At 33.7% G+C, this 13,297-nt stretch overlaps 1 protein-coding gene across 7 annotated transcripts in view; it reads right to left on the bottom strand.

The window, feature by feature from the left end:
* Positions 1 to 13,297, bottom strand: part of BLTP1 (bridge-like lipid transfer protein family member 1) — a 204,629-nt gene that overhangs the window by 29,813 nt on the left and 161,519 nt on the right. For 4 of the 7 annotated variants that reach the window (XM_059923532.1, XM_059923536.1, XM_059923534.1 and 1 more), the window contains 11 exons: positions 12,957 to 13,016; positions 10,892 to 11,118; positions 9,915 to 10,115; positions 9,588 to 9,718; positions 8,200 to 8,323; positions 6,185 to 6,294; positions 5,423 to 5,513; positions 4,830 to 4,892; positions 2,522 to 2,775; positions 1,740 to 1,955; positions 356 to 536 (listed from right to left, as the gene is read on the bottom strand). In XM_059923532.1, the coding sequence (XP_059779515.1) occupies positions 356 to 536; positions 1,740 to 1,955; positions 2,522 to 2,775; positions 4,830 to 4,892; positions 5,423 to 5,513; positions 6,185 to 6,294; positions 8,200 to 8,323; positions 9,588 to 9,718; positions 9,915 to 10,115; positions 10,892 to 11,118; positions 12,957 to 13,016 (1,658 nt within the window). The remainder of the gene's footprint in view (positions 1 to 355; positions 537 to 1,739; positions 1,956 to 2,521; positions 2,776 to 4,829; positions 4,893 to 5,422; positions 5,514 to 6,184; positions 6,295 to 8,199; positions 8,324 to 9,587; positions 9,719 to 9,914; positions 10,116 to 10,891; positions 11,119 to 12,956; positions 13,017 to 13,297) is intronic. The other 3 variants (XM_059923535.1, XM_059923537.1, XM_059923538.1) reach the window with 3 other exon arrangements.

The raw sequence follows: 13,297 nt of genomic DNA, 5'->3' as shown, positions 1-13,297 counted from the left end.
TTTTTTTCATTTTTAAAGTTAAAAAGGGTCATTCCAGATAATATTTTAAGTTCTTTCTAGCTTAACATCCTAGCTTAATAATTCTAGAATCTAAAAGAGTTGCAATAGGCAAGGTTTAGCAAATACGTTGTGAATATCAATGTTTAAAAAAGAAAATTAACTTTTCTGTCAAAATTTCGTGGAAAAAGGGGCAACCTGCAGTTTAGAAGGTCTCATGTTCAGAATATGGCTATATTAGAGAAAAACTTCAGAAAGCCTCATTTTAATATAATTGGTGAAGGAAGAATATATATGATAGAAAATAAACATGGCTACTAATAATCTAATCCCTAATCCTAGACATTTAGGTTTTTACCTTTACATCAACTCCAGGAATGTAAAATACTGTTGTTTCTAAGTCACTAGGCTTTGTTTGTAGAGATGATGGCACTTTCTTGCCAGTCATTAAATGGGTGGTGGAAGCATAATTAGTTTGAAACTTCTTCTTTTTCGAAGGAGAATCTTGATCTAAACTCCTGGAACTTCTATCATAACTCCTATAAATAGAAAAATGTTTTATCTTTTTGAAAGACATTTATTTCCTTTTATTTTGTTTAAAAGCAGACTTTTATTTATATAGTAAGTGAAATGTAATCCTTCATTAATAAGGTTGAAAAAGTGAAGATCATCAGTGTCTCTAGTGAAACTGGTTAATCCTTGCCTGGATGAGGTTTATGTTGTATGTTCCACAACTACACAGGCAGTTATTCTTTCCTGAGATCACAACTGTTTCATATGAACACGTAAGGTTGAACCAAATGAAACTGCCCTTTACATAGGTAAATATAGCTGAGTACCAGCAATTTATTTTGGTTTACTGCAGTTCAACCCAAAATAAATTAACAGTCATTCTTTTTATCACCACTATTACATTTGTAAGAATTTAACTGTTTAGAGTGCCTTTTTATCTTCTCATTTTATAAAAAGCTTCATTAGACAAAGAGACATTTAAAAATCTTTTATTATAGAAAATTTCGAACATACAGAAAGTAAATGGAACGGCAGAATGAACTCCCATGGGTCCATCTCCCAGCTTCAGCAGTTGTCAGCATTCTGCCTACTTGTTTTATCTACATTGCCACCCACTCCTTACTCATTTATTCAATTATTAATATTACTATTTTCTTATAATTCTTTTTTAGATTAGGAAGGAAAAGCAAAACAGAAATTCAAAGAACAAAATAATCTAACCCTACGCCTGTTTATACCACTATTTCTTCAATGATGGAAACAAATGGTAAAGCTGCAGTTATAGCCTGAACAACATTCCAGTTTACTGAGGTCTCTTTGTGCAGTTGTTTCCCAATCTTTCTTATTTCTTTATGTCATCAAACTTTCAGTAACAAGATATCTTTAAGTACTGTACTGTTCTTTGAAATAGAAATGTGCACAATATGATGATAGAGACCAAGGAATTCATGCTTATTTAAAGAATTCCAAGGATATAACTACTTTAATTAACAAATTTGCTAGAATCTAAATCAGACATCCATTTCTAATCACCAGAAAATATTATACACTTGTTTAAAGAAAACAGTATGTTATACAAATAAACACTCAAACATTCTAATTATGATAAAATATGCTCTTTAAATCTGCATTTTGGGATGTGGTGGGAAATGTTTGTTATGATTAATGATATATAAATAGTAGTTCTAACAAATGAAGTTACTTGTACACCTTTCTGACCAATATCTTACCTTCTCAAGCTTATATCATCATGTTCTTGTAGAAGGGTGGTTGGGTGGAGCACACATTTTCCACTATCAATTTCAACTCGTATATCAAGTTCAAAGTCAATATTTCTCTCTGTAGCTGTGCCACTAAGACTTCTGTTGGCTGGGGCTGTTGGCCAGCGTTCTGTAAATAGCTGATGAACAGCAGCAAAGCCTGTTGCTTTTTTACGGGATGTGTGTCTAGAGAAAGAACAACTGGTGATTACATTGTAGTAAACTGGGAAGAGTTTTCAACAAACTATTTTCCAACATGTTATGTGAGCAGTAGTCTGTAAATAAATTTCACTATTTTATAAATTCACACAAATTACCCAACTGGCTCCTACTAACTGAAGTTTTTCTTAAGTTTAATGGAGTCACATTTTATTCAACAACTATATACTGAGTAACTGTCACGTGCCAGGCAATGTTCTAAGCGCTCAGGACACAGGCACAAGCACTGATATTAAGGAGTCTGAATATCAGCGTATGACCTACATTCTACATCTTGGAGGAGATTTCATTTTTGCAAATTGTAAAATTTAAAATGCTACTTTCTAGATTTTATTAAAAGACATAAAGAGAGGGAAAGAAAAAAATAATGCCATATGGAGCTAAATTATATTAGTAAACCATGGATATGTCTCCTAGTCTCACTCTGGGTAGGTAAATTAAGATTTTTTTTCTGTAAAAATTAACAGTTATATAATGCTTTAAACTCAGTTCTACATTCTAAAATACTGCCTAAGGATGTTAAAGCTACTCACGAGGGTTTCCTGTAAACATAGAACCTTTCCCTCTCATGGTCTTCGTCCTTTTCATCCTTCTCGGAATCTTCACTGGTAGAAGACAAACTGTCATCCCGTCGGCCCTCCTCAGGTTGGAAAGAAATGCCTGGTGAAAGGCCTCCTGGAGTTTTGGGAGAACTGAACACGGAATATGATCCTTCACTATTTGAGGAGTAATGGGATGGACCTTCAATGGTTACTGACAAAAGGTCCAGTTCTGTCTCCTCTGGAAACTGAATGTAAAGAGAAAAAATATGAATCAGGTTCACATTATAAACCTCTTTTCCCTTAAAAAAAAAAAAAGAAAAAATATACATTTAAGCATCTAAAATTTCTCTCAGAATTGAATTTCCTCAGTCTGAACTGAAAGATCAGCTTTACAAACATATGAAATGGTACACCAAGGAAGGAAGCAGAAGTTCAAACCACAGAAAGTCATACCACTGACTCACTAAAAATTAGAGTGAAATTTTACTTTATATAAGCATATATCATCACGTTAATTAGTACATACTGTAATTCTTTAAAGCATGGGTTAATCATGCTGTGGAGGCAAAATAAACAATGTGATCAACTTTAAATTAGAAGGGCAAGAGAGCAATTAATGATGGAAGAGCATGCAAGTGTCAGTACAGAATGTACTTTGTGCTTCCAGAATACTTTCTGTGGATACACCTTTTTAAAACGGGCCCCTAATGAGCTGAAGAAAGATGTGTAAATAGTTACATAATTAAATAGCAATCAATCAAACTTAAGAATTCTGTATTTTAAGGCAAATACTTTGTATAAATACAATGTCACTCACTGAGGATTGTATCAGGAGACCACTGCATTTAAGTAGGTCAAAAAAAAAAAAAAAAAAACTTCTGTGACCTAATTTTGATTCCCAGTTTTGAGATTTGCTTGCATATCCTTTGAGGGAATGTGATAAGCCTTTGTAAAGTGTAATGTGCAAGGTACATTTATTGATATTACTATAAGATACATAGTGAAATCCTATAATCAAAATTTCAAACATTTGCAGAGTCTAGATTTTCTTCGCTTTTTAAAAAATAACATTATTTAGTAAGTAAGTCAGATTTTATCAGAAATCTTCAACTTTTAAAGCTGTGGTAAGAGTTTATGTAGATAAATATCCCTTTGTTTATATTTATTTTCTATTTAACCATGCTTTAATGATCTATTCTGTAATTTATGATTTTTATATACTATTTTTTATAAACAGCTTATACTGCTATTTAAAAATAGGACGAATCATTCAAATATTAATGCCTTTAAGAATAACTCAATCATTTCACAGTATATACATATATCAAATAATTATGTTGTATACCTGAAAATAATGTTACATGTCAATTATCTCGATATTAAAAATAATGTACAGGAAAAAAAAAATCAATTAGTAGAATCCATTCAATTCACTGTAAAGGACTGTATTTCCAAGTTCATTTTTAGAAAAAAGGACATGTCTGTCAAGCTCACTCTATTACAACCTAATAGTTCTAAAACAAAATTCAGCTTGACTAAATTCAGTGTAACTACGGGATATATGTTGAGACTATCTTAAAAGAGTGGGCGATGGGAAACAAATGTGGAATAAGTTCCAATTTTTAAATGTAACTTGACAGAAAATTTCTAGACAATGATGTATATACCTACTATACAGATACAATTTTAAAATTAAATTTTACTTCTATAACATATTTAGGGAAAATACGTAGCTTATAAAGGTGTTAACTTATAAGTGATTGTGTAGCACATTTTCCACACTGTTTTGAACATAATTTTTAATAGACTGCTTTTATACATGCTTTTTTATACCAGTGACTCAAAATAAATAACACTCAATGATTAATTTGTTATTCTGAGATAGGTTTGATTCTAGTTTGAATTAGGTAACTAATTTTTTCTTAAAGAAAAGATTCATTTTGTATTTGGGTGTAGGGAAAAAGAGGTTCACTTCGGGATTAGCAAATAACTGTAATATATTGCAGTTTTTGGTTTATGATTTTGTTGAGTTAATCTGGTGTGCTGATTTAGTCCTTCTTTAATTTTGGAGATTAAATAATTACTATTAAGTTATAAGTGAGTATAGAACTAAAATATATTCATGAAAAAGCTTAGGAAATATACATGATGAAAAAGAACTGAAACAATCTTAAACCTTTATGTAAAATATCTTCAAGGTCTGAGTTTAGTATGAAATGAGAGGAAGACATTTTGAAAGCAGATTTTCAGAGTGGTTAATTAGCTTTAAAGCAAAATGTATGTTGTTCTTAAAAAGTACCTGAAAATACCCTTCCCCATGACAGCTGGACTGTGGTGTACTTCCCCATACCGTTTCTTTCAACTTAATTAAAATAATAAGAAAATTTATAAAAATTCATGAAAAATAAAAAAAAATGCTTTGAAAGTAAAAAACAACAAACATTTTAACATAAATTTTAACATGCTATAAAATTAGAATACAACTTTGACACTGACCTTTTTACTACTAGTTTCTGATATTATCTCTATATATTCTGAACAAAAATACATAAACAATAAAATACATTAAGTAAAAACATTCCACATTTACATTTGTGTAAAATACCCAGTTTAATGCAGAGTCGAACTTGAAAGAAAAATTATTCAACAAAATGTTTCTACCTACAAGCAAGCAGTATGGAGTCTTTATTCTACATGCAAAACACTAACACCTGCGGCATGGCTCTCAATAGTGCTCTGCTATTTGGCAATGTACAGACACCTCAACCATCACAATCCACACTTTCACTGTAAGTAGGAACTACTATTTCTAAAATGCGTAACTACTATAATTTTGTAATTACTAAAAATTATTTAGCACTGTGTATCTCTAACAAGTAGTATCTCTCTTACTGTATCTTGGATATTGAAAGTGACTCTGGGTCCAGGAGATGCTGCATCCACCCGGATTTCTGGGAGCTCCTCAGTTTCACCTACTCGAGAACTAAAATAAAATATAAAGTTATAAAACATTAATATTCGTGTTCAAAAAAACCCCCTGGACTTTATAAAAGTCTGATTAATGACATTAACACTTTATTTCTAAATATTTACCTTATCCAAGGATTAAACTTTTGCTATTCCATTTCTTAACCTTTAGCATCTCATAAAAAAAAAGTTCATTGCTTTAACACAAGATTTTCTAAAATTATACCTTATAAAAAAGAATTTATACTTACTTTATAGTGTTCATTTACTAGTAAAACTATATTTTTCTTCAATAATAAGTAAAATTTCCATTTTTCATATGTTAAATCTGTGTATAATCACACTTCTTCTAAAATGACAAATTTAGAGCTGCAGCTACTAACATGCAAATATTCATTTCTTTGGATAGTCTATAAGTTTACGCATAAACTTGTCTAAATAGCAGTGTACTTCATTACTAAAAAGCACACAATGACTTTTATAATATAAAAGCAGAGTATAAATGGGATAGAGGGATTCCTCAAACTTCTTAGTTTGACAGTATCCACTATTACTAGTTTTACTAATAAGGTCCATTTGCTACCTTAATTTTGTAATTTCCCCAATTAGAACACAATAAATAAGTAGTGACCTTTGGCAAAAGAGTCAGCAATTTTATTACTTGTTTCATTGCTTGAAATATATTACCTTGCCCTTTCCATTCGCTTAAGAGGTGGTCTTCCAGAAGCTGAAATGCTTTTTGATCGGCTGTAACTTGGTTTGTAACCCAAACCCCACTTATCCTTTAGGGAAGCAGCCTAATGAAAGGGGATAGAAAAAGGGTGACTTTAGGCAGTTGTTTACTGTTGTAATATCTGACTTCAGGTAAAATGTTCTGCTATTAAAGAAGTTAGCTTGTCTCCCCCAGGTCAATAACAAGTTATCTTAAATTGTGACTTTAAATGTCACTTAACAACACAGATGGATCAAAGTGCAGCAGGAATCAGCTATTCTTAGTCCTAATTAGGAAATACAAGGAAAATAGGAGCCTGTACAAGGAAAATAGGAGCCACCAGCTCGTTTGAGAGAAAAGATTGGGAGCAGGGATGAGGGGTACAGAAATAAGGGGAGAAATAAGGAAACAATAAGAAAAGAAAGAAAAGAGAAAGAAAATGAGAATTAAAAGGCAAGATTCTGGGAGAAAGGTGAGGGGAGGGGGGAGAAGAGGAGATCAGGGAAGAGGGGGAGGGAGGGAGCGACCACTAATCATCCCGAGTACCACCCAAGGGTACCCGCCCCCCAACCCCGGACAGAACTCTTTATTACACAAAAGGAAAGGAAGTGGTGACTGGAACACCCTCCTTGTCACCAAATCCCTCTTCTTCAAATTTGTAGTTTGGGGGGCTAGGTAGTAAAAAGATTCTAATACAATGGAGACTTAGAAAGCAAGAGGACTAAAAGGGAATTGAGGGGGAAATACCAAATGAGAAAAACGTTAAGAACACAGATTTAATTTCAGTAATTTTCCTAATCCTCTCTACCTAGTTTTATTCTTAACAGTTAATTGCCAAGTCTAAACTAGCTTATAAACAGTATGCAAGCAATATTTTCATTATGTTGCATGACTGTGAAGTACATAGTGGCAAAAAATTTAAACACAGAGTTATGCATTACAGAGCATCACTATCCATTTAGTACTATCAGAAGCCAGTGATGAATAACTAAAATTGAATTTTATTCCTAATTTAAATAAATAATTTAGAACACTATTCAAATGAGGTTGTCTAGGACTTTGGTGGTGACCAAGGAAAGAAAGTTCAAGCCGATGAACTCTGGATCCCTGCAACCTTCCCCCCATTTCTCTAACCTCAACAGCTCTGATTTAATCAGTTTTTATGTATTGGGGTAACACCCAAAAACCATATTCTGGTTAAAAAAAACTGGAGGGTTTTGCTGACTATATTTTTAAAAATTAGTTTTTCTACTAACAAGACCACCTTGACCCAAAGCAACCTACCTCCATTTGAATAAGTTTTAGAATTATTTTCTACTCTATTTTTCTAGTACATCTATCTATATATTTATTTCAAGTGTTCAGCAATTGGACTAAATCCCAGAATGTGGTAGATAGTAAGGTCAAAGATAAACAACTTGTCCTTTAAGAGACTCAAATACTAGTAAGGGCAACTAAATATGCAAATAATAAAGGTAAGAATAAAGTGCTGACAGTATGTAGTGGCTAAGAGTAAAATCCGCTGTGGAAAATGGGAGGGGTAGAATGGACATCTCAAAAAATTTCACATTTGAATTAGAGACAAAAAAGAAAGTATGACTTCATGAAAGGCAGACAGAACACAGTGGCTAAGGTCATAGACTGTAGAATCCCACTGTTTGGGTTTGAATCTTGGCTCCACTGGAATTACTGGCTGTATAACCTTGGTCAAATTGCTTGACCTCTCTGTGCCTCAGTTTCCTCATCTTTAAAATGGGGAAAATAATATAAGCTATCACATAGGGTTGTTGTAAAGATTTAATGGGTTGTTGAATGTAAAGTGCTTTAAACAGTGCCTGGTACATGGTAGACATGAGATACACAAATCAAGTGTTATCACTAGCAATGGAGGAAGAAAGAGAACAACATAAGTATCATCATAAAATTTCATAAAGTGAAAAAATGTTTAAATAGTCTACTTTAATAAAATTCTCCTTAAATGTTTACTCACTCGCATACTGGACCTCCGTAATTTTTTACGGACATCTCTTCTAATATCATTCACAGCAACAGATTCTAATTGTTGATAACGTTGAATTTCCTGGTTTATGGTTCCTTCACTTGCACCTAGTTTTCTGGATAAAAAACAAGTATGGCAGTTAGTGTAAAGAGGTAACAAAGTAAGAGTGATTTTTACTTGCTCCTTTTAAAATTCTCTATCAGAATATCAAAGATTATGTATGGACAGGCCAAAATCCTGCATAAAGTTAATACTCATATCTGGCAAACTGTAAAAAAAAAAAAAACTTTCTCTAATGTTTTAGGAAATGGTTCTTATCCATTTCTACATCAAGAGTCTCTGTGATAATCTCAGGAAAGCTATGGAACCACTTAGCAGAATAGTATCTGTATGTAATATTCTACATATAAAATTTAAGCCTCAGGTAAGATTTTTAGGGGAGGAAGTATATTTTGCTACAAGTCAGTTTTCCCCTGATAACAAAACTCAAACTGTAATGTAAGTCAACAGGAAAACGTGAATCACTGTATCATAACTGATTTTACAGACAAGTTTTTAGCGAATACCTTTCACTGTACAATGTATAAATTTCTGTAAAATCCTCAAATGCAAAAAAACACAGATACATGAGTACAAAGATTAGAAAAGATGAAGTATGTTTTCCACCTTTGGGGAAAACAAAAATTTCAGTTTGGCAAGCAGAATATTTAGTCTTACAGAGCAAGTATTACCTAGTCAGTACTATTTAGCAGGCTACAGATAAAGAAAAAAATGACTACCACCTACTCCCCCCTCTTGACTCGCCCTACCCTCACCTCAGTTCTAGTGAACTGCTACTACAGGCAAGCAAAAAAGCATGAAGTTTGAATTCAGACAAACACAGGTTCAAATTCCAATTCTTTAATCTCTCCGAGCCAGTTTTCTCATCTATAAAGTTTGGATAATGCCATCTAATCTCACAGAAATGCTGTGAGGATTAAACTGAGATAACATGTCACAATCACAATAGGTACTTAATAAATTCTAAATTTTCTTCCTCTCTCAAAAATTTGCATTCCAAAAATACTGTTAGCAAAAAACTCATGTTTACATACATATGTGAAGATACATGTATATACACGTAGAGATGCATATATGTGACATAAAGTCAGTCATAAACTTCTCAGAAATGGGGAGTTGTGATGAGCACTAGACTAACATTTCTAACTTTATCACTAATGAATGTATGATCTCAGACATATCACCAAAGTTTTCTGGACCTTGGTGATCTCATTTATAAACTAAAGGGGTTGTACTGGCCCCAATCCAGTTTCCTTCACATTTAAAATCTATTCTATTATTAGGGAATACTATACTAAATTAAAAATCATTATACGTACTTAAGGTCATCTATTACTTTGGCCTGTTCATTCAGTTCTCTGATATCCACTATACGCTTCATAATTTTTCTTCCTCTAAGTTCTCCTGGCTGGCTACAAGATGCTCCTTGTCTTCGATAATCTACAGCTTCCTGAAAAATCAAAAGCATGTCTGTCAGTAACACCCTCAGGTCACAAAGCAAATCTACCCTATCACAGAAATAACACCTTAAATCAAAAGAAGCATGCAAGAATCAAAAAGCCATCTATATTAAGTAAGATGATTGGAATTCTCCAGTGATTCAAACCCCTTCATTTTCATAAGGAATCCATTTAGTTGCTACCTACGTTTCCCCATGAGTGAGCTCTGCATGCTTTCAGATGGGACTGGCTAGACTTAGGGGAGGCCCACATCTCTGGGTTACACAGATACTCTGCAGGAACAGAATAGCGCTGATGTGGAGGCCTCAGGCCTAGGAGGTGATTTACAAGTCGTTGCCCAAACGTGAGCTTGTGGCCATCTCCACTTACTGAACTTCCCTCTGAACTCTAAATGGTAAACAGTAATGTTAATTTTTAAAAAATTTCTTTCCAAGAACAAAACTATTTCATGATACAGTAGTTCAAAGATGTTTCAAAAAAATTTTTACGTTGATAATAGAATGAAAGCAGAAACTTTCTTTTTAACTAATAAATAATAAGTTTAATAACTAATCAATCTGATACTATAGAATATGTACAGTATAAAAGGAAATACACATTTTTAAAATGTATACTTTATTTTGTGTGGGTGCACTTTGCTTTTGACTTTCATTTTTGAACATCATTATTGAGATAATTCACATGCCATAAAATTCATCCATTTAAAATGTATAATGGTTTATAGGGGTTTTTAGTATAGTCACGAAGTTGTGCAGCCATCATCAGAATCTATTTAGAACATTTTCACCGCCTCCCAAACAAAACCTCATAACATTAGCAGTCTCTTCCCATCCCCTCTCCCAACCCCCTAAACTCTCGCAGTCCTAGGCAACCACTGATCTACTTTCTGTCTCTACAGATCTACTTGCACTTTGCTTTTACTGTTAACATGTTACCTGTAGGTTAAGGCACAAGTTGGTTGACAACCGTTATGAAACAAGGAATTCAATTAAAAGACAATATTATGGAATTAAAAAAACAGTATTATATAAATGTAGACAGAGAACCACCACTCCCTTCCTTCCTCCACAATTAGCAACTACAATAAATAACACTCATCTAATAATATCCCTTTCTCAGGGTAAAAGCCAGTCCTGAAAAAGTCTAACTGTGAGTTTACTTACAGTATGGATAGTGGGAGACATAGTGTCAACTTCATCCTCATCTGACAGGTCAGCTATGTTCACTGAATTTAGATCGGCGATGTCATCTATGTCCTCCTCTCCTGTCAGCGTTGTAAGGGTATTGCCCAGAGCGTTAAGTCTTTTGCCAATGTTAGGATCCATGTGGACATCAATCCCACACATTTTCCACAATACATTGAGTGTCCAGGTTCCAGCACTACTACTTTCTGTTTAAATAAAGAAGTGACATTTTTGGTAAGTCTTGAGTATAGAAATTTAAATAATTCTACATTCAGGGAATAAAGTGGATGATGGCCCTGTGTAATAACTAATGTCTCTCACAGCTAGATCTGTCAGAAACATGAGACTATGGGATTGATTTCCCTATTGTATAGTGTGCACCTATTGTTTCTCTGTTTTCAGCACTCTTCTTTCCCCATGTGACCTATGAATTCCCTCCTCCCCTAGCCCCCTAGCTGATCTACCTTCCCAGGACTATAATAGGAGAACTGGCACAGCCCTCCCTTATTAGCCAGAATTAATTAGATGATTAGTCTGAATAAGGGTCAAAGTTAGAAAACTAAGAATCCTTCCCTGGACTTGAGAAAAGACTGCTTCCTCTCTAGTGATTGAGGGGTGGGGAACGAGGCTCATGAGCTGCTGGCAGCCATGTTTCCTGCCATGTTTCAGGAGGTCAGCAGTAAGAAAAAATGAAGCAGCCGGAGAGGAGCAAAGACAAGAGCTGGAAAGAGCCCTGGTGGCAGCTGGGATCTTGTTTCCAAGTTCCTGAGGGCCCCTGAATTGACCTGGTTCCTTCTCTTCACTGAGATAGCCATTCCTAAGTTTAATTGTGATCTGCAAATATTCTTTTAACAAGTTCCCCCTTTTAGTTAAGCCAGTTTGAGGACGTTGTTGTCGCTTATAAACAAGACTCCTGACAAAGACTTTTATGTGACCTTCCTCCCTATATGTATGCTTACCTCAGTTATCACCTTTTCCTTCTAACATTACTGCTGGAAATTTCCTAACCTTTTCAGTTCTCTGTCAGTGGGGACTGCAGGCCTTGCTATTTTCTGAGACAGTTTACTTAGGATGAGCACTGAGACTAGGTTTCGGAGGATAAGAGGGAACAGTAAGGAGAGAAGGAAATCTACGCATCTTAATTAGCTTCTACCCCTCTCAACATTTTAAGTGCTCTTAAATAAATATCTCCATTTATCTTACCCTAATTTTATACCAGTAAAAATAATAAAAATTTACACTACGCTGTCTTCTTAGTTAAGACAGATAATTACTTCTATGGTTATCTCCTAACCAGTTTCCTAGATTTTTCTCCTCTCTAATCCTTGAAAGTGTCCCTTTGATACTGTCACATCTGTTTTCTTGCTCAAAAAAACTCAATGGCTTTCTCACTGTCCACCAAATCAAGTCCAAATTCCTTCATTTGGGATGTAAGATTTTTCTCATCTTATTTTCACATAACTCTACTCCAGCCAATCTGGACAACTCTAACTAGACACTGGGTTTGACATCATGACAGGTGTTGTTCTCTCTGCCTGAATTTTCTCTATTCATATTTTCCAGTTTTTGCTTAAGAAACAATTTTATCCATCTTTCAAGTCCTTGTTTAAATGCTTTTTCTTCCATAAAGCTTTCTCTCATTCCAGTATCCTTTGAAATTTAGAAATTTTATCTCCCTCCTGTAAATTTCAATGGCAGTTGGAATTTTATATATTTTTTGAACTTATCACTTATTGCAGTTATAGTTATGCTGCAGAGCTGTAACTATATTATTAGAATTTAAACTTATATGTCATAGAAAGTATATCTTATTCACCTTTGTCTTTCCCAAAACATTTTGTAGTGTATCTTGTACACTGATGGTATCTAATTGTTAGATATATAAAAATATGCTAATATTATTGCAAAATAGTTTTTAAAAATTAGGGAATACCAGAATGAGTTTAGTTAAAAGAGCCTCTAATATAAAGGCAGGAAAAATGGATAAAAAAAGCAGAATTCTACCAGATATATATAGCAAAAGTAATACCAAAGGTGAACTTACCAGCAGCTGCTTGTCCTGTAGTCCTGGAACATACTTCATAGGTACCATCTGGAACTACACCTGCACAAAAATCACCCCCAAAATAAGTTTCAATAAAATTATGCTTGTGATTAAATATTACACTGCAATTTTTCTTCCAAAAATGATTCCTAAATATAAACAGGATTACTAGCCTCTCTAGGTTTCAGTTTCTTTTTTTTAAAATTTAATTTATTAATTTATTTATTTTATACAGCAGGTACTTATTAGTTATCTATCTGATACATCTTAGTGTATTAGGTTTCAGTTTCTAATCTGGAGAATGAAAGGGCTACCTTAGATGACTTATGATATCTATTTCA

The sequence above is a fragment of the Balaenoptera ricei genome, chromosome 5 (genome assembly GCF_028023285.1).
Source record: "Balaenoptera ricei isolate mBalRic1 chromosome 5, mBalRic1.hap2, whole genome shotgun sequence".
NCBI classification, from domain to species: domain Eukaryota; kingdom Metazoa; phylum Chordata; class Mammalia; order Artiodactyla; family Balaenopteridae; genus Balaenoptera; species Balaenoptera ricei.
This window is presented reverse-complemented; position numbering and strand designations above follow the sequence as displayed.